Genomic DNA, 26,802 nt, shown 5'->3' on the forward strand with positions numbered 1-26,802 from the left:
TGGATCCAGGTTTTAACCACCCACCAGCCTTGACCAGCAAAGACCACTTGGACTCAGAAGGGAGGAGCATGACCCTGCCTTGGGAGGCAAGCTTGAGGATGGTGGGTTCTGGGGAAAAAGAGGCTCTGACATGGGAACAGCACCCACCCTCCTGATTGTTTCATTCTGGGCAGCCACCTTCAAGCCTGTTTCCACAAGAGAGGAACACAGAAGTGTATACTCCGTTCTACCTGTGCTTCTGGCTTATTCCAAGTGGAGTCACTTCTGCTGAGGGCGGATGGTTGTAGTGACAGAGTGAGGGGCAGGAGCCCAAGGCAGTTGGTAAGAAATCACCAGTTTATTGAATGAAAAAACCCAACATGGCCCCAGTCTTCCCACCCCACTTATTCTCAGGCCCAAGAGACACTCTGGACAGTAGGGCTGGGCAGCAGGAAGGGCTGGAGTCTTGGATGTGAAGAATGCCAAAACTATGTTCTGAGTGCAGTTCTGTGCCACACTGCTAGGAAGCAGTGAGAGGGCAACAGAGAAGCTCTGAAGTGCCAGAGGGCATGGAGGCTGGGCTAGCTCTGTCACGTGTCCTCAGCCTCTCATGAAGACACTGATGAGGAGGCTGAGATAGGTCTGGGACCCATCCATGGCTGAGAGAGGGAAGGAGGCTGCTGGAGGGAGACCTGGTGGAGATGGGCCTCTTTCTGCTGCCCTGCCATGACAGAAGTGGGAAGACAAAGCAGGGATGGGGACGCAAGCTGACACAGGAAAAGGGAGACATATGACTGGGTAAGAGTCACAGATAATGTATGTGGAGGGGTGGGTTTGCTGTCTCCTACCTCATGAAGCCACAGAACAATCTTAGGTGGGAGGCTGGGAGGCAGAGGGAGGAGCCTCAAGGACCTGTGCACAGGACAAGTTACCCAAACAACTAAAACACACACAAAACACAGGACATCCAAGTGATTTGAGATGCCAGGAAATCATGCATGGGAGAGACTGGGAAGGCCCCTTCAATCCCAGAAATACCGGGATGCCCAGGTGCCAGCCTCATTCCCCCTACTGGGAAGTTGCGCGGCAGGTGAGGTCACAGGAAGGGTAGGAGGCCCCAGCCCTGCTGGAGGAAGGCAGGGGGAGTACAACAGGCAACAGAGCCTTGGAAATGCAGAGCCAGGTGGCCAGGCTATGTAGGGTGCTGGGCTGTCTCACTGTACCAGAACTCCAGGTTTTTCATTTCCAGAAAGGGTACCAGTGCTGCAGGGGTGAGTGAGGTGAAGGAAGGCCCAGAGTATTCAATTACAGGGATTATGGGTACCAGAGTCAGGACCACCCAGCTCTGGGCCTGGAACAGGAGGAAGGGTAGTCCAGAGATGGGCTGGGCAGTGAGAGGGGAGGGCTGTATCCCCAGTGGCAGTGTCCTTTAGGACTGGGTGTGTAGAGACAAGCCCCAGTGCTGGGAAAGGGAGGCTGGGCTGGGGCTTGCTGGCCTTCCCCTGCCTGCAGGTGGTGAGGCTGGGTGGCAGTGCCAGGAGGGAGTGGTTGGGAGGCAGGGTCTCAGGTGGTCTTGCTGCCACTGAAGAGTCCCACTGGAAAGTGCTTGACATGAGTTGGCCACTGGGCTGCCAGCTGGAAGAACTTGATGTCACTCCACTCAACTCCATCGATGGACACTGGGGTGATAGGGAAGAGAAAGGTCAAGGGTTAGCTAAAACCCTCAGGGAGGATGTGGCTCCCTTCCTCACCCTGCAACCACTACCATCTCACCTCTCAGCATGGTTTGCTGCTGCTTTGCAGAACAGATGAGGCGGCTGATGCCCTCGATGACCTGGCTCTTAGAATCCACCTCCTTTTCTCGGGGCTTCTTGCTCAGGAAGATAGTGGGCACTGTAAAACATGTGTCAAGAGAGTTGGGAAACAGCCACAATCCCACCCCAGCCCCCGCCTCCAGCCCCATCTGCTTCCTTCTTGCTGGGGCTGGAGAGGTAATTGTTCCCCATGCTTCCTGGCCCTGGCCAAGAGGAGCTCTGAACTCCTGGGCCCTGGGCCACTTTGCCTATGATGCTTCACTTTGGCCAGGGCCCCTCAGCATCTGTACAGTGAAGCTCTGGGGTCAGATAGGCTCCAAAGTCCCTCCTGGGGGAGCGTCTGGGCACCTTGGGGCAGGGCTGCCTCCTTGTCCGTGTCACCAAAGCAGTGGCTGGGTGATAAAAGTGGCAGATGTTTGTACTACCTCTGCCCCAGATGTGGGAATAATTCAAGCTGGGTCTATCTACTCTGGGAAGTAGGGTAGGGCCCCTGCTGAGCTGATGGCTGATAGCAGGTCCCTATGCCAGTGGTGGGCTTGGCTGCAGGCCTGGTTTGGGCCCTGGGAGAACGCTGAAGGGAAGAGGCACAGCTTCCTAGGAGCTCCTGTAGGGGCAGATTTGGGGTCACAAAGGACATATGCTGTGGTACACATCTGGAGCTACAGTGTTGCAAATGGTTACCCAAGCAATGGTTTGGTAGGAATTCTTGTCTCACTCTCTTGGACCACAGGACCGACAACTACTCTTCAACTCTGCCTTCGATGCTCTAATTACCCTTTTATCTGCATTTGCCCCTCTTTTTGGGGTATGGGTGATTTTTTTTTTAAAAAGATTTATTTATTATATGTAAGTACAAATCTCACTATGGATGGTTGTGAGCCACCACATGGTTGCTGGGACTTGAACTCAGGACCTTTGGAAGAGCAGTCAGTGCTCTTACCGGCTGAGCCGTCTCTCCAGCCCGGTGTGGGTGATTATTTTGAGGTGGGATCTCATGGCCTTAAGCTTTTAATTTTCCTGCCCGAGCTTCCAAAATGCTGGGATTATAGATATGTACGGCTATGCTTAGCTCATTTTGTTGTTGTTGTTGTTTTTTGTATTTTGAGACAGGGTTTCTCTGTGTAGCCCTGGCTGTCCTGGAACTCACTTTGTAGACCAGGCTGGCCTCGAACTCAGAAATCTGCCTGTCTCTGCCTCCCGAGTGCTGAGATTAAAGGCGTGCGCCACCACTGCCCGGCTTAGCTCCTTATTTTTAAAAAGTGGTCATATCTTTTGCTCTTGAAACTTCCCTAGAATGGCTTCCATTCCTGCAGGAGGGACATGAAGGTGGCCCTCTTCATTCCGTACTCACCCTGAAGACAGTGGACTTCTCTAGCTGCTATAGAACTGCCTGTTGGGCCCTAGGCTAGCCTCAAGATCTGCATACTAATACACGTATCTTATCCAGAAGCAGATTTCGGCCCAGGCCCTAGGACAGGGGCTTGGAGGGGAGGCCAGTGAGGCCTGCTGATCTGGTGTCTTCCCTGGCCTACCTTTCTTGTTCTTCTCTTTGGTGACCACAGTCATTGCCATGGTGCCAGAAAGCTGGGCTTCCCCTGCATGTGGCAGGCGAGAAACCTGCACCGAGCGGAAGACACTCTTGAGGGTGTTCTTTGAGCTGGCATCCCTCTTATCACCTTCTCTCCTTCGCTCCCCAGGGTGGCCCAGCCAGTAGTCCACCTGGAGACCAATCACATCCCCATATGGGCTATTTGGGCTCCTGGAGAAGTGAAATAGAAACAAAATGTTGGCTTTGACTTCAGTGACTAACCACATAAGCCCAATGAGGGATGGGAGAGACTGCTTTTGGGAGCAGGAAATAAGAGAAAAAGGCTAGCCAGCTGGCTCTGCTTCCTCCAGTCACACAGAATCTGAGAACAAAGACAGAAGAAGATAAAAGCCCAAGTCACAGTGAGGAAATCAAAACTCATAAAACAAGGGAAGAAGAGAAAGCTTTGTGAAAGAGTGTGCACACATGCAAGCAAACAAGCCCAGGCCCAGAGCAGGCAGCTGTCTGGAGAGCAAAGCAGGGAGCAGGGGCTAAAACAGCACCATGGCTTCAAGGACGCCTTGGCAGCCAAAGGGATGCCACCCTGCACCTTTGCTTTTGTATGGCACTTTTAGCTCAGTGATAATTTTAGCTCCTGGGGAAAATGGAGTGTTTTCTTGAAAGGAGGCGTCAGACACAATAGGTGCCGGGCTATGAAAGTCATCCGACTTTTCCTTCTGCCTCATTTTGGTGGCTCCATTAAAAAACAAATTTAAATTGGATGAGAAAAGAGGTCAAGGTAGGGGTTGGTCCCAGTCCTCAAATCCAAGCTGGATAGAAGCCTTTCATGTAGTGGATGAAAAAATAGGAGAAAAGAGGCTTCCTACAAGCTTAAAAGTACTAGATTGCTGAGGCAGAGTGTGGCTGCATTCCTAAACTGTCTCTTCCATGACAGTAGAAGACCATGATAGGGAATATAAGGAGGAGAAGGGCTGAACACTAGCTCTAGGGCCCATGCCTTCCTCCAAAGTTACGATACTGTCATGGGCACTTCTGAAAAGCCACTGGCAACGGCCCCCTCTTGAGCTGTGACGTGAAGAGGGGGAGATGGTGACGACAGAAGAGTGAAGATGCTGTTCTCTGTGCCTGGCCACACCTAGCTTTTCTTGCCTGAAAGTCTTTGTCCTCTGCCCTCATGACACCTTCCCTAGCCCTCCCTCAGACATGGCAGAAAACCAGCTTGTTGGCTACCTCCCTGAACCTGAGATTGTAAAGAAAAATTCTCCCTTCCACCACTCCCAGCAATCTCAGTGACAAGGTCTTTGCCATCTCAGCACTGCAGGCCCAACCTGGACCTGAGCCATTGGCTGCTATAGCTCCAGGGGCTCCCATCAGGTAGGTACACAGAGGGTGCCACTCTGAAGCATGTCCCACACTGACACTGCTGCCACTCGGAACTGACAATATTCCTGTGAGGTGGTCATATCACCTGCACACACAGCAGAAACTGAAGCTCAGTAACCTGCCAAAGTCACCATAGTGCACACAGGATGGTGCCACTTGACCCAGGCGTCCCGAGGACAGTGACTCTCAGCCTTTCTAATCCTGCTACCCTTTCATACAGCTTTTTATGTTGTGGTGACCCCCAACCATAAAATTATTTTTGCTGCTACTTCATAAGTATAGTTCTGCTACTGTTAGGAATTGTAACATAAATATCTGTGGGGTTTTTTTTTTTTTTTTTGGTTTTGTTTGTTTTTTTTGAGACTGTTGTTTTTTTTTTTTTGTGGTGTAGCCCTGGCTATGGTGGAACTCTATAGACTAGGCTGGCATCAAACTTACAGATATCTGCCTGCCTCTTCCTCTCAAGACCTGGGATTAAAGGCATGCACCACCATTGCCTGGCTAATACCTATATGTTCTGATGGTCTTAGGCAACCCCTGTGAAAGGGGTCATGACTCACAAGTTGAGAACCACTGCCCTAGGAGACTCTATTAGAAGCTACCTGAACAATACTTTAACAGCCCGCTAGAGCCACTATATCAATACAGGCACAGCTGACCCTACAGTGATGAAGGCAAAGCAAGAAGAATCAAACTGCAGTAAACCTTCTTTCAATGTCTCCGCCGCCTTATGACCCGTCTCTGGATTCCACCTCAGCCAGTGCTCTCACCCAGCATGGCTATGCTGGGCCAGGGTGCCATGCCTGGGAAGGGAGTCAGCGTGGGAAGGAACCTTACCCCACGATGGCGAGGGCACTGCTCATGGATGGGGACGAGGGAGGGGTAGCTGTGGCATCTCGGCTCAGGCCTGAGCTTGAGGGTGGTGATGTGGAGGGCACAGTAAGGCTGACCACAGGTGAATCGTCCCCATCACCTGTCAAAGGGACAAACACAGTTGGCCAGAGGCAGTCACCCTTGACCTGCTGGTGGCAGGAGGTGTGCTTTCCTTTCAGTGGGCCCCAGGGTCTCCTCTGAGGAATGACCCAGACCTTCCCGCTCAACTGCCTCCGTGAGCACATGCAGCCAATTACAGCACAGAGTGCTGGGAAAGCATGGTCTCACTCAGAAGCAAAGGCACTCTAGTTTACCTGCAGTGGAGGGCGAGTCTTCAACAAGGCCCACTTTCACAACCTGTAGAGATGGGGCTTTTGTTAGGTCCTCTGTCAGGGTAGCAAGCCCCAATCCAACTATAACCAACATGTAGCCAGCAGTACAACCATAACTACATGGTGTTTTGTCAATGACTAAAAAATCTTTACACGTCTGAAACAGCCGACAACTTAAAAAGAAAGACTACTGTGTGGGTTTGGTGATATAAAGAGGTTCTGGTCTCCATCCTTGGAACCATAAAACTAAAGGAAAGAAGCCCAGTCCTGTGAGGTAGGCCCATGAGACGTGGTAGCCCTTCTCTGGGGACTATGGCAGAGCCAACTTTGAAGGCAGTGTCCTGATCTCATTTCTTCTAAAGCCATATTGGCTTTGGAATAAGTATATCTCAAGGGTGTCTAGGCTCTGTGTCAAGACAAGTGGACTGTTGAAGGTATAGCTACAACTTTTCCACATCCTACTTCCTAGAATCTGAAGTACCCTTGGAGAGTATGTCTCACGAATTCTGGAGAAGATGGAAGGTGCCCTCCAGTGGCCGGAAAAAAAAATACAGCCAGAAACACTTGGTTACTGTATTCTGTGTTCTAAATGACAGGTGTTCTGGCACCTGAGCCAGCCCATCCAGCAGAGCAGTTGTGCTGGAGGCTCAGGGCAGGGCTGGGCTGGGGTTGCTGCAGCAAATGCTATGTTCCCCTCTCAGGTGGTACCTGTGGGGTGGGTCCAGGTGACATCCTGGGCCTTCCTGGATACAGCTATCATCTCCCTAACTCCCCTGGCAGTTTGGCAAGCTGCTAGATCTTGTGGTTAATTTTTTCTTTTTAGATGCCGCAAGTAGAACCCAGGGTCTTATGTATGTGCTGTGTCACTGAGCTGTGGCCGCTGGAATAGTTTTTCTTTAATGTCACTCACTCTGAGAGCACAGAGAGTGTTCTCACATCCCTAGTTCCATGAAGGCAGCAGCTCTGCCGCCAGCCTGTGTGGGAGCTGGGACTCTGGACTGCCATGCAGCAATAGGAGCTTTCCAGAGGCTAAGCGGCAGTGCCTGACTAGGCAAGCGGCAGTGCCTGACTAGGCGGCTGGAGGAAGCCTGCCCATCTCCCCAGATGAGGTCACTCAGGACATCCTTCCAACGCAGGACCAGTTAAAACAGGTCTGCTTAGCTCTTCCCTGTAAAGATTCTGAGAGAGCTTCAAGATCACAGGAGACAAAAGTCAACTCTCTGAAAGGAAATCACAATGCCTTCTGAATGGAATTACCAGTTTTCAGCCCTCTGTAGAGTGCTCTGGCTTCTTGAATTCCAAGGCTCCTGAGATCATGTCATTGCTAAGGGAAGAATACCAAAATCCAATACACTTGACCCCAAAGGCATCCATGAGGATCTTGCTTTATTCTGAGATAAATTTACTCCAATTTCACTAATTCACTAATATATACATCTGCAACAGAGAGGCTCTTCCTCCAAGTCTACCCTGTGAGGTAGCTGGTTTTAGACTTGTGAGAATGGCAAGTTTCACTATTTCTGAGGCCACTTCCCCCTCCCTGAACCTGGACCAGCTACACTGTGGAATAAGCTTCAGCAGTCCAAGGCCCCAAGTTCAGGGCTTGGCACAATAAACAGGAGAACCCAGTAACTAATCTGGGGTAGCTCTTGATTTGGGAAAGGATGTCCCTCTGTAAGCCTAGCATTTAGGAAGCTGAGGCAGGAGGATCACAAGTTCAAGTTTAGCTACAGACATCCTACTGCCTCTGCCTCCAGAGTTCTGGGTTTAATGGTGTATGCCAGCACACATAGCATTTTCTTGTATAGAGGGGAAGTAAGGGGCCAGGATGCTGGGGTCAGAAGGGGGAAGCAAGTACATACGCCAATGAAGGGGATGAACTTCTGGTAGGAGTCCTCATCAGGGCTGTGGGAAACAGGAAAGATTTACAATCAGTGGGCTTGAGGAGTGCTGGAGAAATAAGCTTCCCACACTGTATCCTGCTCAGTGGGATCCAGAACACAAGGCTACCACTTTCTGTCACATTGCAGGGTGGCCACTCATTGAGGACAGAGTAGAGCACAGAACAGAGGCAGAGAGCATGCTGTGCAAACAGCTCTGCTCATACTTGCCATCTGATTTCAGTCACCAGTGAGGACAACAACTGATGCCTCTGCAGGAGAAGGTGCAGGCATGGAGGCATGCACATCCTTTAGGGCCTCTCCAACAGGAAATGGAATGGTGAAAAACAAAATGTGAAAAATCAAAGAACTCAAGGTTCCTCTAACCTACCCAATCTGTTTTTAGAAAACTCCTAATGTTAGACTTACAACTTATGCCTGCAGGTCAACATGGCTTCAGCCACAGGCAGCTGGTGTGTTGTGGTAGCTCCATTGACATACTGCATCACACGACCCACCACGTCCAGTGGCTCTGCAGAAAAGCCAGGAGGAATGTGTCTATTTTAGTAGCCCTATAGCTCCTCAGAGAGGTCCTCCTGAGTCCCAAGCCAAGACCCTCAGAGCTGAAGTGAAGAAAGGACTCTAAGATCCTGATGGCCATGGCTTAAAGGAATCATAAACCAAAGCACAGTCCTCTCTTTCCTGAGCTGGACTCTGATGCTAGCTAGCATCACCAGTGGGTGGAATGGCAATACCTGCTGGTACAGTGTCACTCACTCAACAAGAGCTTGATCAGTGGCACTCTCTATTGCCTATGTCGTCTCTATAAGCAGAGCTGGCCCACATACCAGCCACTTTGACCTTACTTTTAGCTGCAGAAACTATCCTGAAGAGAGAGAGGGCCACACAGGGTACACCTCCATTAATGACCATCACCTGGAAAGGGGATCTGCACAGTGGGCAATAGCTGGGGGCTACAGGAAAGGAGAAGGCTGCTCCTCATGCTCTTGAGCTGCACTGGGGACTAGAACCTCACTGCTCGGAGGTTCCTACTAGGGGTCCTTACCTGACACTGGAGGCTCTGAGCGACTGAATAGGTCTCTCCAGGCAGAATCAAGAAAGGTGCTGCTATATCTACTATCTACTGAGCCCAAGTATTTGGCCACTGGATGAGAACCTGGAACAGGGAAAACCAGAGAAAGTGAAGTGTTAGTGGGTAGAGTAGAGGGAGCAGCTATCCCCAGCCATGGCCCAGCCTTTAGTTTCCCTGACTAATTCCCATCCTTGCTGTAGGAACCAGGTCTGCTAACAGAGGTCTCCTCAGCTGCCAGACATTACCTAGGGGAATGATGAGGAAGCGCATGTAACCCAGCCAGTCTGGGGTCTTGCTGGCAAGGGACTTGACAAAAAAACGGAGGATGGAGCTCAGGTAGCTCTGGCTGCCCACAGCTGCCACCTTGACCGGCCTCGGCATGGATGAGTTGCAGTTGCAGCTGGTAAGAGAGGGGGTACACACACCATATTAGGTCTCAGCATCCTGCTCAGGGCAGGCCTCAAGCTCTGACTTCATGCATTCCAAAGGCCACAGGGGAAGCATGCCAAGAAATAAAATGATACAGGGAGGCTGCTCAAGGGGGCAGGCAGGTGTCTATGGAGAAGGCAGAGGCAACAGGAAGTTGGAAGTGCTGCTTGTGAGGCCTGGAATTAGCCCAGACCCAGGCACCTTGAATCTCCTTGCTGTCACGTGAGAGAATACCAGGTCTCTCTCTCTCTCTCTCTCTCTCTCTCTCTCTCTCTCTCTCTCTCTCTCTCTCTCTCTCTAAGGTGATCCTGGAGAGGTAAACAGGCTCTCCAGTAACAAGCAACACGTTACCATAGAGAGAAGGAATATAAGATATTTTCAGAACCCCGTACTCTCTTCTTTGTCTTAGATTTAGGAGAAAGATGAAGCAAGTCTAAGTGGGGCATGAGTCCAGGGTGTGGAAGTGGTGGGAGCAGAAGTTTCAGGAGCTGATACTCTACTAGAGGTATAGAGCACTGCTGCAGGCTCTGTCTCCAAGTATAAATTAGAGCTGCGACTTCCTAGCCTAAGCGTATCACCATCACTAGAAGTCAGATGGGAGGATGAGACAGTAGAAAGAGAGACAAAACACCCTAAGAAGCAAAGCCTTACTAGCGCTGAATCCTAGTGAGAAGGGCGGACAGCACTGCCTGGACCTCCACTGTTGAGCAGGTGCATACCACAGGCTTCCTCTGGTCTTGAAGCAATTCAGCCACGTACTGGAGGGGGAAAGGCAGGGACACAGGTAAGCTACACCACTCCCCACAGATGCTGAGAAGGCAGGCAAGGCCCAGATGGAGCTGCAGAGCACCTGTCCTCTTCAGGTTATGTGTCAGACCCCATGGAAACATGCTGACTGTGGAATGAGGAGGATTAAGGGTTCCAAATGCCCATGTCCAGGCATCCTTGGAACCAACGTCTATGAGGCGGACATAGATGGCAGATGAAGTCACTCTCCTGTCTCCCTGGGTGCTGTTTCAGGCCACACACTGGGAACATCTGTAGACCCACTACCCCTTGACCCTCAATGCTCTACCTGGCCCTGCCAGTCTGTGGTGTTCACCAGGATGACATTTTCAGGGAGGGCTGCATCCGATACCAGGATCTGATTCAGTTGGTCGTATACCACCTTCCTTGGAATCTGTAGGAACAAGTGTTGGTTGGGCAGGTGGGAATAGATAGGACATCTGGCACAAAGGTAACTAAGATCTGTGGAGAGAGTCTCCCATTGGTCAAACTAAAATGGAGATGTGGAGGAAGATCAGTGTCCTTGGAGAATACACTAACACACATAAAGTCACGGCAGCGGTTGTTCTGGGGAGAACCCGTGGAGCTGGGAAGCAGAGACATCATGTGAAGGGCATGGCTCCAAGGGAGCATGGTGGTTAGGGTCTGAGAGCCGAGAGTGAGCTGCTGCTTGGAGAGGGTAGCGAGGGTGAGGGCAGTGGAGAAGGGGAAGGGAGCGGCAGCGGGCACTGTGTGGGGCCCACTGTCCCAGGAACAAAGGTATTTCAAGAACAGTGATCAAGCAGAAGGATAATACCTCACCCTAGGTGCTGGGCTATTCTAGCCTCAGGTTCACTTGCAGCTTTGTGATAGCATCAAATTCAGGAAGCCATACGGCCCCAACCTTGTCCTTCCATAATACTTATCAGAGAAACGTGTCTGCTCAACTTTAGAAGCACAGTAAGCAGCTCGGGCGGCTTCTTGGCCTGGCTCTGATTGATGCCAGTGCCACAGTGAGGACACTCTCCTCAGATCTGGTTTGTGCTCACATCTTCTCCAACTACCCTCAAGGTTGAGAGTAGCCTAAAAAGAGCTTGGAATAACCACAGCACATTGGCAGGGGAGCAATGCTAACAGTTCTTGTTCCTGTCCCTGTTCATCACCACTCAACTGGACCCCAAATTCCATACAGCAGAGGATAACAAGTGAGATAACTTCTCTAACTTAGGTATCCCAGAAAGGAGCTAACATCCCCCCTTCTTCTCCACACAGCTGTCAAAGAAACAGACTGAAATCCAAGAAAGGGGACCTGATCTTGCAGGAACCTGAGATTACCTGTGTGCTGTGGCCCAGATCAGGAGATCGCTCACTGTCAGAGCTGTTGGTTCTCTCACTCAGGGGCTTGGAGAGCTGTCGCTCCTTCAGGGGAGTGCTCCTCTTCTGCCGAGGTGTGTGTGTCCCTTCCACCTTGCTGATGGTAGCAAGAATGGGGTCAATAGCCATTTCAACCCCAAAGCCACATCAGCCCCACCACTCCCCGTAATATGTAGCTGGTACTGAGTATGGCGGCAGGGTCAGCTGCCTGTGTCCTTCCTCACTGGGGTACCTGGGAGAGGCAGAGCCCTGCAGATCAGCTTTGCTGGACTTCATAGGAGTTTTGACTTTTTCTGGTACAACCAGACTTGTGCTCACATCTCCAAACATGTCCTGGTCAGTGATTTCCTGCCACAAGAAAGGTGGCAAAAAATGTTACCTCTTACTTGATAACTGCAGGAGTCTCCACAGAGCCCTGGAAGCATGCTGAGTGGGAGCACAGGGCTCTAGTCTGCTGATCGCACTCGTGTTGCCCTTGTGCTGGATGCCATGTGCTCCCATCCACCCCATCTTCCTCGGCTCTCTCAGGCCCATCTTCCTCTCACCCTCTGCGTCAGAGCTTTGCCTAGCCTTCTTCAGACAGTGCTGCGGCTCGGCTCGGACCAGGGTGTCTTCCCAAAGTACAACGACAGTCACATCAGGATGTGACTCCACCCTGCTGCAGGGGGCCTTGAGGCTCCGCCACCCCTGGAACTCTTTCCCCAGTCACTCCCCACCTCTCCAAGCACTGCTTTCCAAGTACACCAGAGCCTGATTACCTACTGGCAGCTTCCTGCCTACCCTTCAATATTTTTAAGCATCCATTCCTTGAGGACTAACTTTTACAAAGTACTCAAATCTAAAATACAAACTTGATTTAAAAACCTTGATTGAGACATGTATGTATCCTAGCCTGGCTCTGAGCTCCTGATCCTCCTGCCTCTATATACTGCCTCCTGTATGCTGGGACGATAGGTACGTGCTACTCCATCCAGCTTTATGAATGTTAAGCAAGTACTCTGTCAAACTGAATGATTTCCCTACTCCAACTTTGAATATGTATGGCTGGGGATGGAACTCAAGACCTCAAACATACTAGAAAAAAAGTCTACCACTGAGCTACATCCCTAGCCTGAACTAAACTTTAATGTAAACAGCCCAGAGACCATTAGCTGGATCAAGACAGAACACTCCACACACCTGAACTATCGCTTGCCTCTTTCCACTCCCACAGTTACTAAGTATCCTGACCTCCACATGAGTAAGAAAATCCTATGGCATGTATGCTAATGTATGCTATGTGTGTATGTATGTATGTATGTGTGTATGTATGTATGTATGTATGTATGTATACTTTGGGTATCCGCCTTCTCTCTTGGACACTGAGTTAAGATTCAGGCTGAGATTTGGTCAGTCACTGGAGAGTCAGAATCAGGAAGTGATGTAACTGAAATTTCACTTTGGACAGATCACTGTACTGCTCATGTGTAGCAATGGGGAAAGAGGAGTTTATTTCAAGAACGGAGTGATGAAGTAATGGTGCAGTAGGTTTTAGTCTTGGATAGACCTAATGCTTTATTGTTTTCAAGATGAGCAATGCAGTGGTTAGTTATTATAGAAAACATAAGCCTAAATACTACTGGATTCAATTCAACCACTAAAAGGTCTTGCCATGTGATTGTCCCAGACAAAATCTACTTTGTAAAGTTCCCCCTCTAATGTCTAGCTCCCTGTGCCATTGGGCACATTTCCAGGTACTCCATGAGTGTGGCCAACTCAGAGAACCTCTCATCCCAGGACCTCCATCAAGCCTTGTCCAGGTTTGCACAGGTGATGTCATCTTTGTGTTCAGCATTAGCAGGTGCACAGGAGCAGTTAAAGGCTTAGGAGGTGGTGCCCAGCTGGTTCAGTTCTACTTCATGGGGTGTGGCTTGCACTCCTAGCCAGCTCTAGCATCTCCTGGAGGAGAAGCTGACCAGCGTCCCTCAGAGACTTAATGCCACTAGCTTCCTGAATACTGATAAGGCAACAGAGTCGGGAAAGGAGTGGCTCTCCAGGGCCAGACATTGGACATCATCTTTCAGAAGTAAATGAGGGTGACAGTAAAAAAAATACAAAGTAGCATTTGGTCAGTTCTACTTAGGGCAGAATGGGGACATTTCTAGTTTACTAACCTAGGGGAGGACCTCCCTGCCCCCAGCCTGTGCCCTTGGTTGCAGGTGAGCACTATTTTACCTGGCTTTCCCTATGTTTTTAAAGGTACAAAGACAATCTGAAGTGATCAAGGCAAGAGACAAAACCATACTTACTAAAGTGTCTGTTTCAGTCAAGCTGTCATCTTGGTTTTTAATCCAGGTAGATTTGACTTTTTCTAAAGCAGCCAACTCCATCTGAAAAATCATCAAAATCACCACCATCATCATCACCATCACCACCATCACCCATAATCCAAGTGACTAGCAGTCTAATTTATTAGGCCTCCCCAGAAGCTTAAATACTTTCACTTTATCTCAACCTCACACAGCCTTTAGGGCTCTCATCTTTTGAGGGGTGCATGTGAGGTGGTTTTTGTGAAAACTCAGCGGTAGAAAGGCCAGTTTGTTTCAGGAAATCAAGTATGGATTGGCAAGACAGCTTAATAATCACTGGCTGAGAACTTGCTGGGTTTGCTTTCTAGCACCCCGTCAGGTAGTCCACAACACCTGTAACTCCAGTTCAAGGGGGTTCAATACCTTTTCTAGCCTAGACATAACAAAATTAAAAAAATATATATGTAAATGATACACAGGGTGCAGAACTAAAAACCCCACTCATTTATTTTTTGGTTTTTCTAGACAAAGTTTTGCTGTGTAGTCCTGGCTGTTCTGGAGCTTGCTCTGGTAGACCAGGCTAGCCTCAAAACTCAATAGATCACTTGTCTGCCTCCTGAGTACTAGGACAAAAGGCATGCTACCACACCTGGCTCAGAGCCAGATATTCTGACTCTCAGTTATGTTGCTAGGGCGAAGGGGCTTGATATTAGGTGGTTTTCTGTTGCATCTATAAAATCTGAACACTTTTGCATCAAGAAGACTCTGCTTAAGGGAGACTCTCACAGTTTCAGACTTTCACTTTGAGAATAAAGACATCAACAGTAGTTAAATGCCTTTGCTTGGTAGATGCATCCGGAAAACGGTTCCTCTAATAATATATTAAGAAAAAAAAAGTCCCATATGAATCTGTCAGGCGTGAATTAATTCTCCACTGTCTTATTAGCACTTCTCATAATGTGAAGAATTTATTAAGCAGACACAGATGGACAAACAAGATCATTCATATTTGCTAATAATCTGGCCAGACAAGCATCACAGCCAGTTATGGGCAAAAAGGTACAGGAGTCAGGGAGGCACTGGCCCCAGAGAATTTCTTTCTTCTATGAAACCAAAGGATGAAGAAGATATTCAGGATATCTCATTTAATCTCAACTACTCAAAGTTTTTTTTTCTCTTTGTAAAATATACATAACTGGAAATGGTAGGCTAATTCAGGATGCCACTGGGTGAACTAACCAACCAGGAAAACCCTCCCTATGCTATACTAAAAGCCAGGGTGTTTCCACCTGGAATAACATTTAGGGCTCCACCATCCGTGTCCCCAGTTTGTCTTTGATTCTCTAGATGCTAGTAGTAGCCCTTCCTGTTGGGCTAAAATTTTTCAAACCAATGACAAATGTCTTCTGAGAGGCAGACCATCCCTTGTGGAGAACCACAGCTTAAAGCCATCTGCAAGACATATCTGACGTACCTGAGCTAGAGGCAGTAACATCAGAGCTTGAAATGGCATGACCTGTGTAACAACTCACAGCCACACAGAACAGGCTGCCTCCAGAGTGTGTGTTTAGTCTATTTACATCACACAGACTAACCAATATTAACAGTCTAGAATCCAGAAAAGCCCTGCTTGGTTGGACCTAGGGTAGAAGCTCACTCTGGGGGTTCAGCAAGAATTTCCACTGGGTGGTTTCAAGGTGGCATGACTTGTCAAACCCTGAGACAGCTACACTGTTGTTTTCATGGCACTATGGAAGCTTCTGGGGACATCTACTTCCCCACTTCTATAGGAGCTGCATTAAGGGCATGTGACAAAGAAGAACTGGAACAAACTCATGACTCCTGAAACTTCTGTTCCTGCTCCAATATACCTAAAGGGCAGGGCTGGGCAGGGCAGGGCAGGGCAGGGCAGGGCAGGGCAGGGCAGGGCAGGGCCGGGCAGGGCAGGGCAGGGCAGGGCAGGGCAGGGCCGGGCAGGGCAGGGCAGGGCAGGGCAGGGCAGGGCTGGGCTGGGCTGGGCTGGGCTGGGCTGGGCAGGGCAGGGCAGGGCAGGGCAGGGCCGGGCAGGGCAGGGCTGGGCTGGGCTGGGCTGCGGTGTAGCTCAATGACCTTGGCATGTTAGGGGAAGTACTAATCTCTAACACTTTTGGTGCTGCCTCTGCTTGGCAGAGAAGGGAGACTGTCACAGCTTCAGACTTCCGCTTTGGCTGACTGCGGCTTGGGTGGGGGTCCTGAGGCAGGCTTTACAAGCACAGAGAACCAAATTATGTTGTGATTGTGTGTTTGAGTCTCAAGAGTTGAAAACTCAACAACTGCTACAATCTGTATCAGCAGAAATCCTTTCTTGTTGTAGTAGTAAAGTGAATCCTCTAAGAATTTGGAGCCTAAAAGTGGGAGATTAAGAAACCCCACAACTGGGCTGGAGAGATGGCTCAGTGGTTAAGAGCACCGACTGCTCTTCTGAAGGTCCTGAGTTCAAATCCCAGCAACCACATGGTGGCTCACAACCACCCATAGTGAGATCTGATGCCCTCTCCTGGTGCATCTGAAGACAGCTACAGTGTACTCACATAAAATAAAATAAAATAAATCTTTGCAAAAAAAAAAAAAAAAAAAAAAAGAGTAGTTTGTTTCCCCAGTGAGACTCCCTTGGAGGAAATTAAAAAGAAACCCCACAAGTCTTGAGAACTGGCTCCAGGGTTAAGAGCACTTGCTGTTCTTGAAGTTGTTCAGGGTCAGCTCCTGACACCACATGCTGGCTCACAGCTATGTGTAACTCCAGTTCTAGGAGACCCTACACCCTTTTCAGACTTCTGTGGGCACCAGGCACACATGTATACATATGTACAGACAAAACACTCATACACAAAGTAAAATTTAAAAAAAGAAAATACATTAGCAAGGTTGGTGACATAGCTCACTGGTAGATTCCTTAGTTCAGATAAAGCCTGGGTTCTATTCCCTGTGCCACAAAAAGAAAAAAAGTTAAAAAAAAAAAAAAGTAGGCCAGGCATGGTGGCACATGCCTTTAATCCCAGCACTCCAGGGTGCAAGGGCAGGTAGATCTCTCTAAGTTCTAGGCCAGCCTGGTCTACATTGTAAGTTCCAGAAGAATAGCCAGAGCTACATAGTCAGACCCGATCCTGAAACAAAACAAAGAACTAGTGCTTAGCCATGGGGGTGAGAGGCTCTCAAGGTGAGACAGGAAGTGCGCAACCACTAGATCCAACACTCACACCTTTGCCTAATCTACCTTAAGTTAAGAGCACAGCCTTGTTCTACCATCCCAAAGTGCCTCCATCCCAACGGATTCCACAGTTCTACACCCACACCCAGACATATGGGCTCTTCAAAATAGAAATCTCAGCAGGGAGACAACAAAGCGGATTTGAGGTCTGGCCAAGGGAACTAGCATTGAAGGACTTGCGCAGAAGACACTCATGGTCTGTCAGTTTTGGAACTCTAAAATGGGATGTGCTAAAGAACTGTACTTCAGTAGGCCTATCAATCAGCACACTCTGCCTAAGTCTGACCCACAGGATCTCACAGCGTTCCCACATGGCTTTTTAGAGAACACGTTTTCCATGTAGGCGTTGCAGATGAGGAAACAGCCTTGAGAAGAAGCAAGTCAGCGGGAAGATGGAGTTAAGATTCACTCTGGAAAACTCACCCCTTACAGTTGAAGGCTTTCTGTTTCCTTGTTTGAGCTAGGGCCTCAGTAAGTAGACCAGGCTGGCCCCCAACTTACAAAGATCCACCTCTGCTGGGATTAAAAGTGGCTTCCTTGTTTGTTTTTGCCAAATCAAGGGCTACATAGTCAACTTCTGCCAATGCAGAAACACCTTTCCCCCCATATTAAACAGCTCCTCTTACTCATTTAGTGGTCATGACCATTTACTGAACACTCACGTATGCCATACTCTATGCTTACTGCTTCATGACCACTGGCTTGGTTAACACCTTACGAATACTCTGTCACAGTAGCACGCTGCTCATCACTCACAGAGCACGGTGCAATCATCTTCCCTTCAGCAGGCTCTGGGGTTCTTCCCAGAGATGGTGCTCTGAGTGCTCTAGTGGTCAATTATTTATCCACAAGGACAGAGACTTTCTGTAGCCATCTGGCAGGTCTCTGTGAGGAAAAGCTGTTCTGAGCCATGCCCCAATATTAGCAGCACACTAAACACTGCCTCTTTGGCTCTCAACCACTATGAACCTGCTTGAAAGGTGCTGGGAAGGTGGATCTGCAAGCTGCAGGCTGACGCTTCTCCAAGGGCAATTTTTAGCATTGGCCACAGTTTTCCTTCTTTCACTTCCTTACTGTGGTACAGTTCTAGGTGGGCTTGGCAGCCAGCTGTTCTTTAATAAACAGATAAGCTGGGAGACAGCTCCATCTGGTGGCAGAAGGAAGAAAGGTCGCTGAGATGCCCCAGAAGAAGGTACACACACACACAGGACAGGAGCCTGGCCAGCCACAGACTGCTTTTGGACAGATGGAGTGCCTGGCACCGCCAGCTCATCTCCTCACAGTTAATAGCCACTGCAGAGTAAGATGTGTATTCCCCCTGTGAACACATTATTATGCCTCATTTGATGCCAGAATAGTAAGAACTGGAGATAATCAGTTTCTCTCATTAACAGAAAAATATGGCTCTAAATAGCACATCAGAGCTCGGTTCTAAAACTATATATGGTGACTGTCTGCCTTTAGTTGTGGGCAAAGGTATGAACAGCTTCTTTCTGCAAGGCTGAGGAGGGCTTGACAACGACAGGCTTCAGTCTCTGACCAGCTGCTAGGAGCCATAGCAGACAGCTCTCCTGCTCAGCAGGCAGAATGAAACCTACTCACTAAACAGTACATTCTTCCACCGTATTGCTCTCCCCTGTTTCCTGGACAGATCACTTTGTCCTTTTATACCTGATTCTTTTTGTAGCCTGAAGGCAGACTCTCTTCCCGATAGGCCAAATGGCATGCACTCTGCCCCATGCTCTCAGGGAGGGTTCCGAGGCAGGGCTCAGAGGAGGAAGACTGAAGATACTTTGTAGGCCCCCAAAGGAGTGACATTTAAGAGAAGCAGAGGGCCCAGAGTGAGAACCCAAATACGGCAGGTCCCTCTCCCAACCCTTTTCACCATCGTTCTGCTCACAGGACTGGTGGTGTCTTTCCCGAGGCTGCCCTTGCTGTTGAGACTGCCAATCTCCGTCTGTGAGCTGGACTGAGACATCCCCTCAAAGAAGGGCCTGCAGCAAAGAAGCACAGTGGCTGTCAGCGGTGACTGCAGCTCAGAGAGCAGCTCCCAAGGCTGAGTGAATCAGCACTCAAGGCTCAGCAGCAACTCAGGCTTCGCAGACACTGGTTGGGTAGCATGCTACGGAGTTGGTCAAGGGATCTGCAGAGATTCCTATCAGGACTCTTGCCATGGAGATGATGAAAAGCTACAGTCCTCTGAGTGAATGAGAGAGGAGGCAAGGGACACAATGATGGAGGGAAGGGGAGCTTGGGAGGTGGCCTGGGAGGAGCTCTGGGTCTCACTTGAGCTTGGGCTTTGGGGTGCTGAGGATGCTTTCTGTTTCCTCCATCTCAGGGCCACTGTCGCTGGGGTTGTACATCTCTAGACTGTCGTACAGTTCATCCAAGTCCTCCTCCACTTCCCGAATCTGCTCCCGGGACACGTGTTCTAGCCCAAAGCCCACCTGTAAGCAAAACAAACATCTATGAGTCTGGAGTTCTCCCTATTAACACTTGTGGTTAGATGAGCAAGTCCTGTCTCCCAGGTCATCTGTCAGTGGTGCCCTCAGTGTCCCCTAGAGGGACATGCAGCACTGTCCCTCTAGACCAACGGAGTGCGAGTACTCGAGTAACCTTTGTGACCTTATATGGTCAGCCTCTGAGAGCAGGGACATGCTGGGGCTACTTTCTCCCTCAGTTACGATCAGTATCCAAACCAGGGCCGGCACCAGGGGGAAGACACAGTGCTGGCGTGCCTCCCAGGGACTCATACAAGAAACCCCAATCTGGTAGCCTAGCCCATTTCCTGCTCTGTCCTTTAAATTCAGGTGTAAGCTACTTTTTGCAGCCCACAGTGAGACAAAAACCCTTTCTCAACATTTTCTATCTTTACTCACTTTTAGTTTACTTAGGAACCTGGGTGAATGAAGCCAGGACCTCCAGGGTCTAAGGATTTCTACCCAGAGGTGATCAATGAGGATATATCACACTTGGGATGTTGTTCACTGTAGCTGCCCTTGGGATATGAAGACAAATTAAACAATAGCCAAATCTTTCACTGCTACCCTTATCAGAGACTCGAGTATTATGGTTACATATGACTGTTCTAAGTGTTTCTAAATACCATGAGACCACACTCTTCATGTGAAGCCCTCATTTTCTCTTCAAGAAACGTAATGCTCTTCTCCATATGCCATCTCTCCTGGGGCTCTGCTATGCATGCAAGCGATAGGAATCATGATCCCATAACCCTGATTGCTAGTGGCCATATAGGGCCTAGGAGTGAAACTGGAAATAAGGCATCATACCTCGTCAGAAACTTTGAATCGTTTCAGGAGGGCCACAAACTTCTGTTTGATGTTAGGTTGCTGTGGGGACAAAAATATACAAATTGTTCTCAAGTAACATGTACTAGTCGTCAATCTGAGAGTGTCAGGAGCTTACCTCACACAGAGAGAGAAGACAGACAGTAGCTGCATTCACACTGCACACTCTCCAGAAAGACAGCCAATGCTAGTGTACTTCTCAGAGCCCTGGGCAGCTCGCTGGACATCTCATGTCTCCAAAGCCTCCAGCGTACCCCAGGACTTTCTAGAGGTGCACCTCCAACCCGTCTTTTGCTCTGTCTGGCAGAGCCAGGCACCAGCTGGTGAGTGTCCAGGACCTCCCTGTCCCCACATCTCAGAACAACATTTGTCCTCTTGCACAGCCAACCCACCTAATTACCAGCCACACCTGGAGTCTGTCAACCTCTGCCCCCTCAGCCTGCAATGAGCACTGCCAGCAGAGGCCACTTTTCCATGGTGTCCTCATTGTCCCTATGCAGAGCTCTGCTCTATGATACCCACTCACTGCTGTGTCAGTTATCTGTTGAGATGAGTCTTCATTTCCAGACACTAGAGTTCACTGGGCCCAGCCTAGGCTCCCTGATCCCTGTTTCTTATTCTACTTTAGGCACCAGGGTTAGTTTTCAGTCACACATATTTCTGGCCTGAAGAGCTAAACCTCATATGGGAATGGGAACAACACTACTTGCACTTAAGGATGAGAGCAGTGGGAAGAGCAAGTTCAACAAGGAAGAAACTCAAAGAACAAAGTGCTCGTGGTGGGGAGAGAAGACTGTACAGGAGCAGAAGGAGACCATTATCAAGTGTCCAGAAATACAACAAGAAAGCACCTGGAAAGAGCCTCTGAGAGATGGCTATTATCACTAACCTCTGGCTACACGTGGGGGACAATGCTACTGAAAAGGCCACAGGAGGGGATACTTAGGAAGCCTAGGAGGTACTTTTGGGAGAGAAAACAGGGCCTCCTCATGATTTAAGAGCAGAAAAGATAAAGGTTAGAAGAAAACAGGGAGGGTCCTACAGCTCTTTTCTTTCTCAGAGTTTAAAAAAGGAAAGTTTGGACTCTGGGACTTGTCTTCCCTACAGGGCTTGAAAACCTGGGAAAAAAATGGAGCCGTTGGTATGTTCCTGAGCCACTGCTGCAGAGGAGAAATTAGGCTTGCAGTCTCGTGGGCTCTCTTACAGCCTCATGAGCCCTGACTGTAAAGGTTGTGAGTGCTGTTTCATGGCCAGAGGCCAGGCTTGGACACACCAGGGCTGGCTTTAATTTTACCCCAAATGAGAAGAAAACCTCACTTTCAGGGTATCAGTCTGCAGACTGTTCCTGCACTTGAGAAAACCAGAATAAAAAAGACTTTTTCCTCCGAGAAGCTCTTGGTACCTCTGACCCTCCCTACCCTGGAGAACTGAGCTCTAGGATCAGCCACAAGTTACCAAAGAGCTCAGGTTTTAGCTTCTGAGTCCACAACTCTGACTTTAACATGGGCTCAGGAATCTTAGTTAGGAGATGTAATACAAACATTGTTGATTTCAGGGACTAGATCCGAGGTAAGAATTGTATTTAATGTAATTGCACATTATCAAACCCAGAGTTCCTGTAGTTTTCACGTACTATTCTAACACAACAATACCCCACAGACCTGCTTTACTCTGCAACTGACAGAGCATCGCCTGAAGCAATCACCAAGAAAGGAAAGGTCTGAGGCACTGTACTCCTTAAAGAAATATTTGGATTGTTTGAAATTCTAGAAAAATGGTTATAGCCTTCTTTCTGTTCTGCATAATCTATAGCCTATAGCATCCTGTAGATTAACATGCTGGTTCTTATGGGTAGAGGTTCTGGGGATGTATCAGAATATTGAGGGTGCAACCCCAAGTATACAGGGTTTTCAAAACCCCCACAAGGTCTTAATGTACCCATTCACTCTCCACATACTTTAGAGCAAGAGTCTGAGCTGTCCTATGCCCTAGACCTGGGTGGCTCACCCTAGTGATGGCTGAGGTTGAGGTCAGTTTCCTCCGAGTCTTCTTTACTTTCCGAAGATCTTCATCTTCATAGAATAGGTCCTGAGTGAGCAGGAAACAGAATGAGACTGGGAAATCCCAGGGACCTCTGGCTCATCCACTGTGAGGAAGGACCCACAGGAAGTTACCTGCCCATGCAATGGGTCGTCACTGCCTTCCTGCTCTGAGGAGAAGCTTTCCTCCTCTTCTTCAGAGTAGTTGTCAATATCTGGGGAGCGATCTAGAACAAACACCCTATTAAGAACCTTGATCTGGTTTGGTCTATCCTAAGTGATGCTGAGGACAGGAATCAATAAAACTGGGTTGAAGAGGGAAGGACCACACAGAGGGTTGCAGCCCCACATCACTTTCAGGGATCTCTAAGCTTATCTCGCATGAACACATTTCCCAGGATGGAGGTCAATGAGTGAACTGGCTCCCCTGTCTTTTATGGTGTCTGCAGACACTGCATATATACGTGTATACCACACTTGGATGTCAGAAGAGGGTGTCAAATCCCTGGGAACTGGAGTTATGGATGGTTGTGAGCCAACATGTGAATGCTAGAAGTCAAACCCAGATCCTCTGGAAGAGCACCAAGTGCTATAAACCATTGAGCACTCTCTCCAGCCCCACTGTATACATCTTACCAGACAGCTTAGACTTGATTCCTTCATGGTCAATGGGCTGGCTGGATAAAGAGTAGATTTTTATTTCTGCCACTGGCACAGAGACATCCTTCACATTGCTGTGCAGGCCAAGTACTAAAGCGCCCTCATTAGGGTGTTGCATCACCTGTGAACAAAGAATACAGCACAAACAGCTTACCCAGTGATAGGGTTGTCAGTATTATAAACCCAAGTGATATGTAAGCCAATGGCAACAGCATTCTGTTAAGGTCGTTTCACTTCCACGTCTATGCCTAGCTCCCTTCCTACTGCTTTCAAGGACTTACTTTTACAACTATCTCTAGGGACTAGAGATGGCTCAGCAGCTGAGAGTGCCCATATGTCTTTTCTGCTCCCAGAACCCATCTTGGGTGGCTTACAGCTATCTGTAAATCTAGCTCCAACTTATCCAACACTCTCTTCTGCCTCCTTAGATACCGGTGCTCACATGCACATACTGCACCCCCCCACCCCCAATTTAAAGATAATGAATCTTAAAAAAAAATCTCTCAGTTGCTTCTAGCTAAGTCATTAGTGATGCTGAAGTGAGAGGATCTCCTGAGTCTGGTAATTTAAAATAATAACAAACAACAAGAAACAGCAGAGCTGTCTCTAGAAAGTGCCAGCTGTTAATCAGGGCCATCTGCTTAAAGACAATAACTGAGGTTTGAGGCGGTAAATGAGTGCTCATCACTAGGGTTCCATGTTAAACCAAGTCCTTTCCATGGATAGTAGCTTCCAAGTCTGGGTAAAGCTGGACCTATAAGCGTGGTCAGTCAACTGCCTGGAGAGGAGCTGAAAGGAGCTGGAATACAGGGAAGGCGGGGCTTGACCCAATTGGAAGATGGGATTCCTTCCCACAGTCCCTCATCCTCATATAAAACTTCAAGAGGACAAAAGGATGGGTTGGGACAAGTCACATATAAACACTACCAGGACCATAAATTTTTTCCTATTTTACCTATTATTATTTTTTTGAGACAGGTTCTCTCTACCTATCCCTGGCTTCCTGGAACTCACTATGTAGACCAGGCTGGCCTCAAACTCACAAAGATCCTCTGCCTCCTGAGTGCTGGGATTAAAGGCGTGTACAATCACACCCAGCCTGTTTCACTTATGAAGGCACAGAAATAATTTTTTTTTCCATTTTTTATTAGGTATTTAGCTCATTTACCAGAAATAATTTAAAAAGCTGTCTTGCAGCCTCTTTCTTCTTTGTCTTTGACACATAGGAGTACTGCACAAGAAAGCAGAAATGTTGAGGAAATTTGGGGCCTAGCTTTTTGCTGCTGGAGAAAGGAGTTTGAAAGGAAGAAAGGAGGATCAGGCCCTATGCTATTAGGCTGGAACTGAAGTTGCCACTGTGTGCTATGGGTGGGACAGCTATATACAAACAGGAAATGATAATGATGTGCATGTGTGCATGTGTGTAAGAGCATGTGTGTGCATGTATATGCACTTCCTAGTTCTTTCTGCTGAGAGACAGCACAGGTCATCCCTGTTCGGTACATGAGCACTACTGCGGGTACCTGATCTGAGACAGGCTCTCAACTCTGCAGTGCTGGCTGTCCTGGAACTCACAGTCAGATTCATCCACCTCTCTGCCTCTGCCTCCGCAGTGCTGGTATTAAAGGCGTATGTTACCATAGCCCCCACCCTTATTGGACTTTTAAAGTACTATTCTCCACTAAAACACTCCAGGAGCCTCAGATAATCAGCTCATTGTAGGAGATTAAGCTTGAGCTATTCTGTACCAGGAAGCAAGATGGCCTGTTAAGAAGGGAGGAGCTTATCAAAAAGGGCATAGAAAACAGCGTGGAGGGGCTCTGACTGCCAAAACAAGACATAAAATTTTATGGATACATACATATTATATATTTATAATTAAACTCCATTAAGTAAAACAAGAACCCACAGTCCGTAACTGATATAAAGAAGTGGATCAATTGGTAAATGGAAGAAAGGAACGCTCTACTCCTACTTATCAACCGACATATGCAGAAAGGATGGCTGCAAGTTTGGTTTCTTTAAAAAACACAGAAATATTGCAAGAATCTGTTTTCACTTTAACCCAGGTGTGGATGTGGGACTGCTGCAGACTGCCCAGAGCAGCTGACTATGATTTGTCTCGTGCTCTAGCAAGGGAGGGATTTTACCAGCTGCAGATAGTTTCTGTGATTGTATGACATTTAGAATTCTGGGGACTTTTATATAAAAGCTAGGGCCTCAAAAAAAAAAAAAAAAAAAAAAAAAAAAAAAGCTAGGGCCTCAAGAGATGGGTGGGTTGACGGGCGGTGGTGGCGCACGCCTTTAATCCCAGCACTTGAGAGGCAGAGGCAGGCAGATTTCTGAGTTCCAGGACAGCCAGGGCTACACAGAAAAAGAAACCCTGTCTCAAAAAAAAAAAAAAAAAAGAATCCAAGAATCCACATCACAGTCATAAAAGTCATGGAAAATATGGCAACCACCACAGACTGATGGAGACCAAAGAGCTATGAAAAAAAAGGTAACCAACCAACTCCTAGATCGGGATGTAGGTCTTGGGAAGGTCACTGAGACATTCTGCACTGTGAGGTTGGGGACTGAGGGCTAGACAGAACCTTGAATTAATGTTACTACCCTGACTGTGGCAGGGGAATGGGGCTTATGTAGGACAGTATCCTCGTGCTTAGGAAATTAACATGGTATAGTATTAATGTGACATGAGGCTTCACGTCTGCAAGAGTCAAACTGCTCAGGAAAAAAACCTCCACAAAACAACAGCCAAAATATACAGAGATACTATAAAACCATAATAATATGTTATCAAGTTAAATATTTGCGTGAATCTGGTATATGGGAATTGTTTACATTATTCTTACTAAAACTAACTTAAAACACATAACACACATATATTAAAGTTAGTCATAGTGATGCAACTACAGTTACCAGTTACATGGGAAGCTGGAATGGAAGATCTTTCGAGTCTAGGAGTTTGGGCCTAAACTGGCCAACCACAGACAGAACCATCTCAAAAGACAAAGGCAGCTAGAGAGAAAGCTTAGTGGTTAGGAACATATGTTCTTAACTAGATTTGGGTTCGATTCTCAGAACCTATATGTTGGTTCACAACCATCTGCAAGTCTAGTTCCAGATTGGCATACATTGGAACAAAACACTCATATACATAAAGTAAGATAAATAAATCCTAAAAATCAAATGAAGATTAAAAAAGAGTTAAAAAGGCCGGGCAGTGGTGGTGCATGCTTTTAATCCCAGCACTTGGGAGGCAGAGGCAGGCGGATTTCTGAGTTTGAGGTCAGCCTGGTCTACAAAGTGAGTTCCAGGACAGCCAGGGCTACACAGAGAAACCCTGTCTCAAAAACAAAAAGCCAAAACCAACCAACCAACCAACCAAACAAACAAACAAAGAGTTAAAAGGAAAAAAACTTTTATGTAAGAGAAATTGAGAAAACTATTAACAGACTGAATTTCCAATAAAATAATTAACCTATAAAGAAAAAAATAAATGCCTGCCTGCAGGCTGGAGAAACAATTTGCTGGAGAAACAATGGATTGAGAGACCTGCAGTCTAAGACTTGTGTTCTGCTCACCTCTGCCATGTTGATGAGTCCCACAGCTAAGGTTTTATAGCCCAAGATAGTTCGGTTCTTGTACCGCTTCCTCCTTTGCAACATAATCTGCAGTTTGTTGGCATCTCGCTTAAGGAAATGAGGGTACTGAAGAGGAAAACAGACTAAATGGTTAACCAGGATAGCAACCAGAACCTTGGTGGTTCAGGTCCAGCTAGAGGAC

The 26,802-nt window shown here is 48.1% G+C and overlaps 1 protein-coding gene across 2 annotated transcripts in view; it reads right to left on the reverse strand.

Annotated features, from left to right (window-relative positions):
- Positions 1-317: 317 nt before the first annotated feature.
- The window catches only part of Pacs1 (phosphofurin acidic cluster sorting protein 1), a 139,435-nt gene continuing 112,950 nt past the window's right edge, over positions 318-26,802 (reverse strand). For both annotated transcript variants that reach the window (NM_153129.3, NM_001362451.2), the window contains 21 exons: positions 26,601-26,726; positions 22,990-23,134; positions 22,489-22,580; positions 22,322-22,402; positions 20,297-20,356; positions 19,293-19,453; positions 18,907-19,000; positions 13,760-13,840; positions 11,704-11,819; positions 11,433-11,568; positions 10,408-10,512; positions 9,984-10,090; positions 9,149-9,303; positions 8,877-8,987; positions 8,240-8,342; positions 7,793-7,835; positions 5,913-5,955; positions 5,563-5,698; positions 3,326-3,552; positions 1,753-1,872; positions 318-1,658 (listed from right to left, as the gene is read on the reverse strand). In NM_153129.3, the coding sequence (NP_694769.2) occupies positions 1,543-1,658; positions 1,753-1,872; positions 3,326-3,552; positions 5,563-5,698; positions 5,913-5,955; positions 7,793-7,835; positions 8,240-8,342; positions 8,877-8,987; positions 9,149-9,303; positions 9,984-10,090; positions 10,408-10,512; positions 11,433-11,568; positions 11,704-11,819; positions 13,760-13,840; positions 18,907-19,000; positions 19,293-19,453; positions 20,297-20,356; positions 22,322-22,402; positions 22,489-22,580; positions 22,990-23,134; positions 26,601-26,726 (2,358 nt within the window). In that variant the 3' untranslated portion in view covers positions 318-1,542. The remainder of the gene's footprint in view (positions 1,659-1,752; positions 1,873-3,325; positions 3,553-5,562; positions 5,699-5,912; positions 5,956-7,792; positions 7,836-8,239; positions 8,343-8,876; positions 8,988-9,148; positions 9,304-9,983; positions 10,091-10,407; positions 10,513-11,432; positions 11,569-11,703; positions 11,820-13,759; positions 13,841-18,906; positions 19,001-19,292; positions 19,454-20,296; positions 20,357-22,321; positions 22,403-22,488; positions 22,581-22,989; positions 23,135-26,600; positions 26,727-26,802) is intronic.

Source organism: Mus musculus, chromosome 19 (genome assembly GCF_000001635.26).
Source record: "Mus musculus strain C57BL/6J chromosome 19, GRCm38.p6 C57BL/6J".
Taxonomy (NCBI): Eukaryota; Metazoa; Chordata; class Mammalia; order Rodentia; family Muridae; genus Mus; species Mus musculus.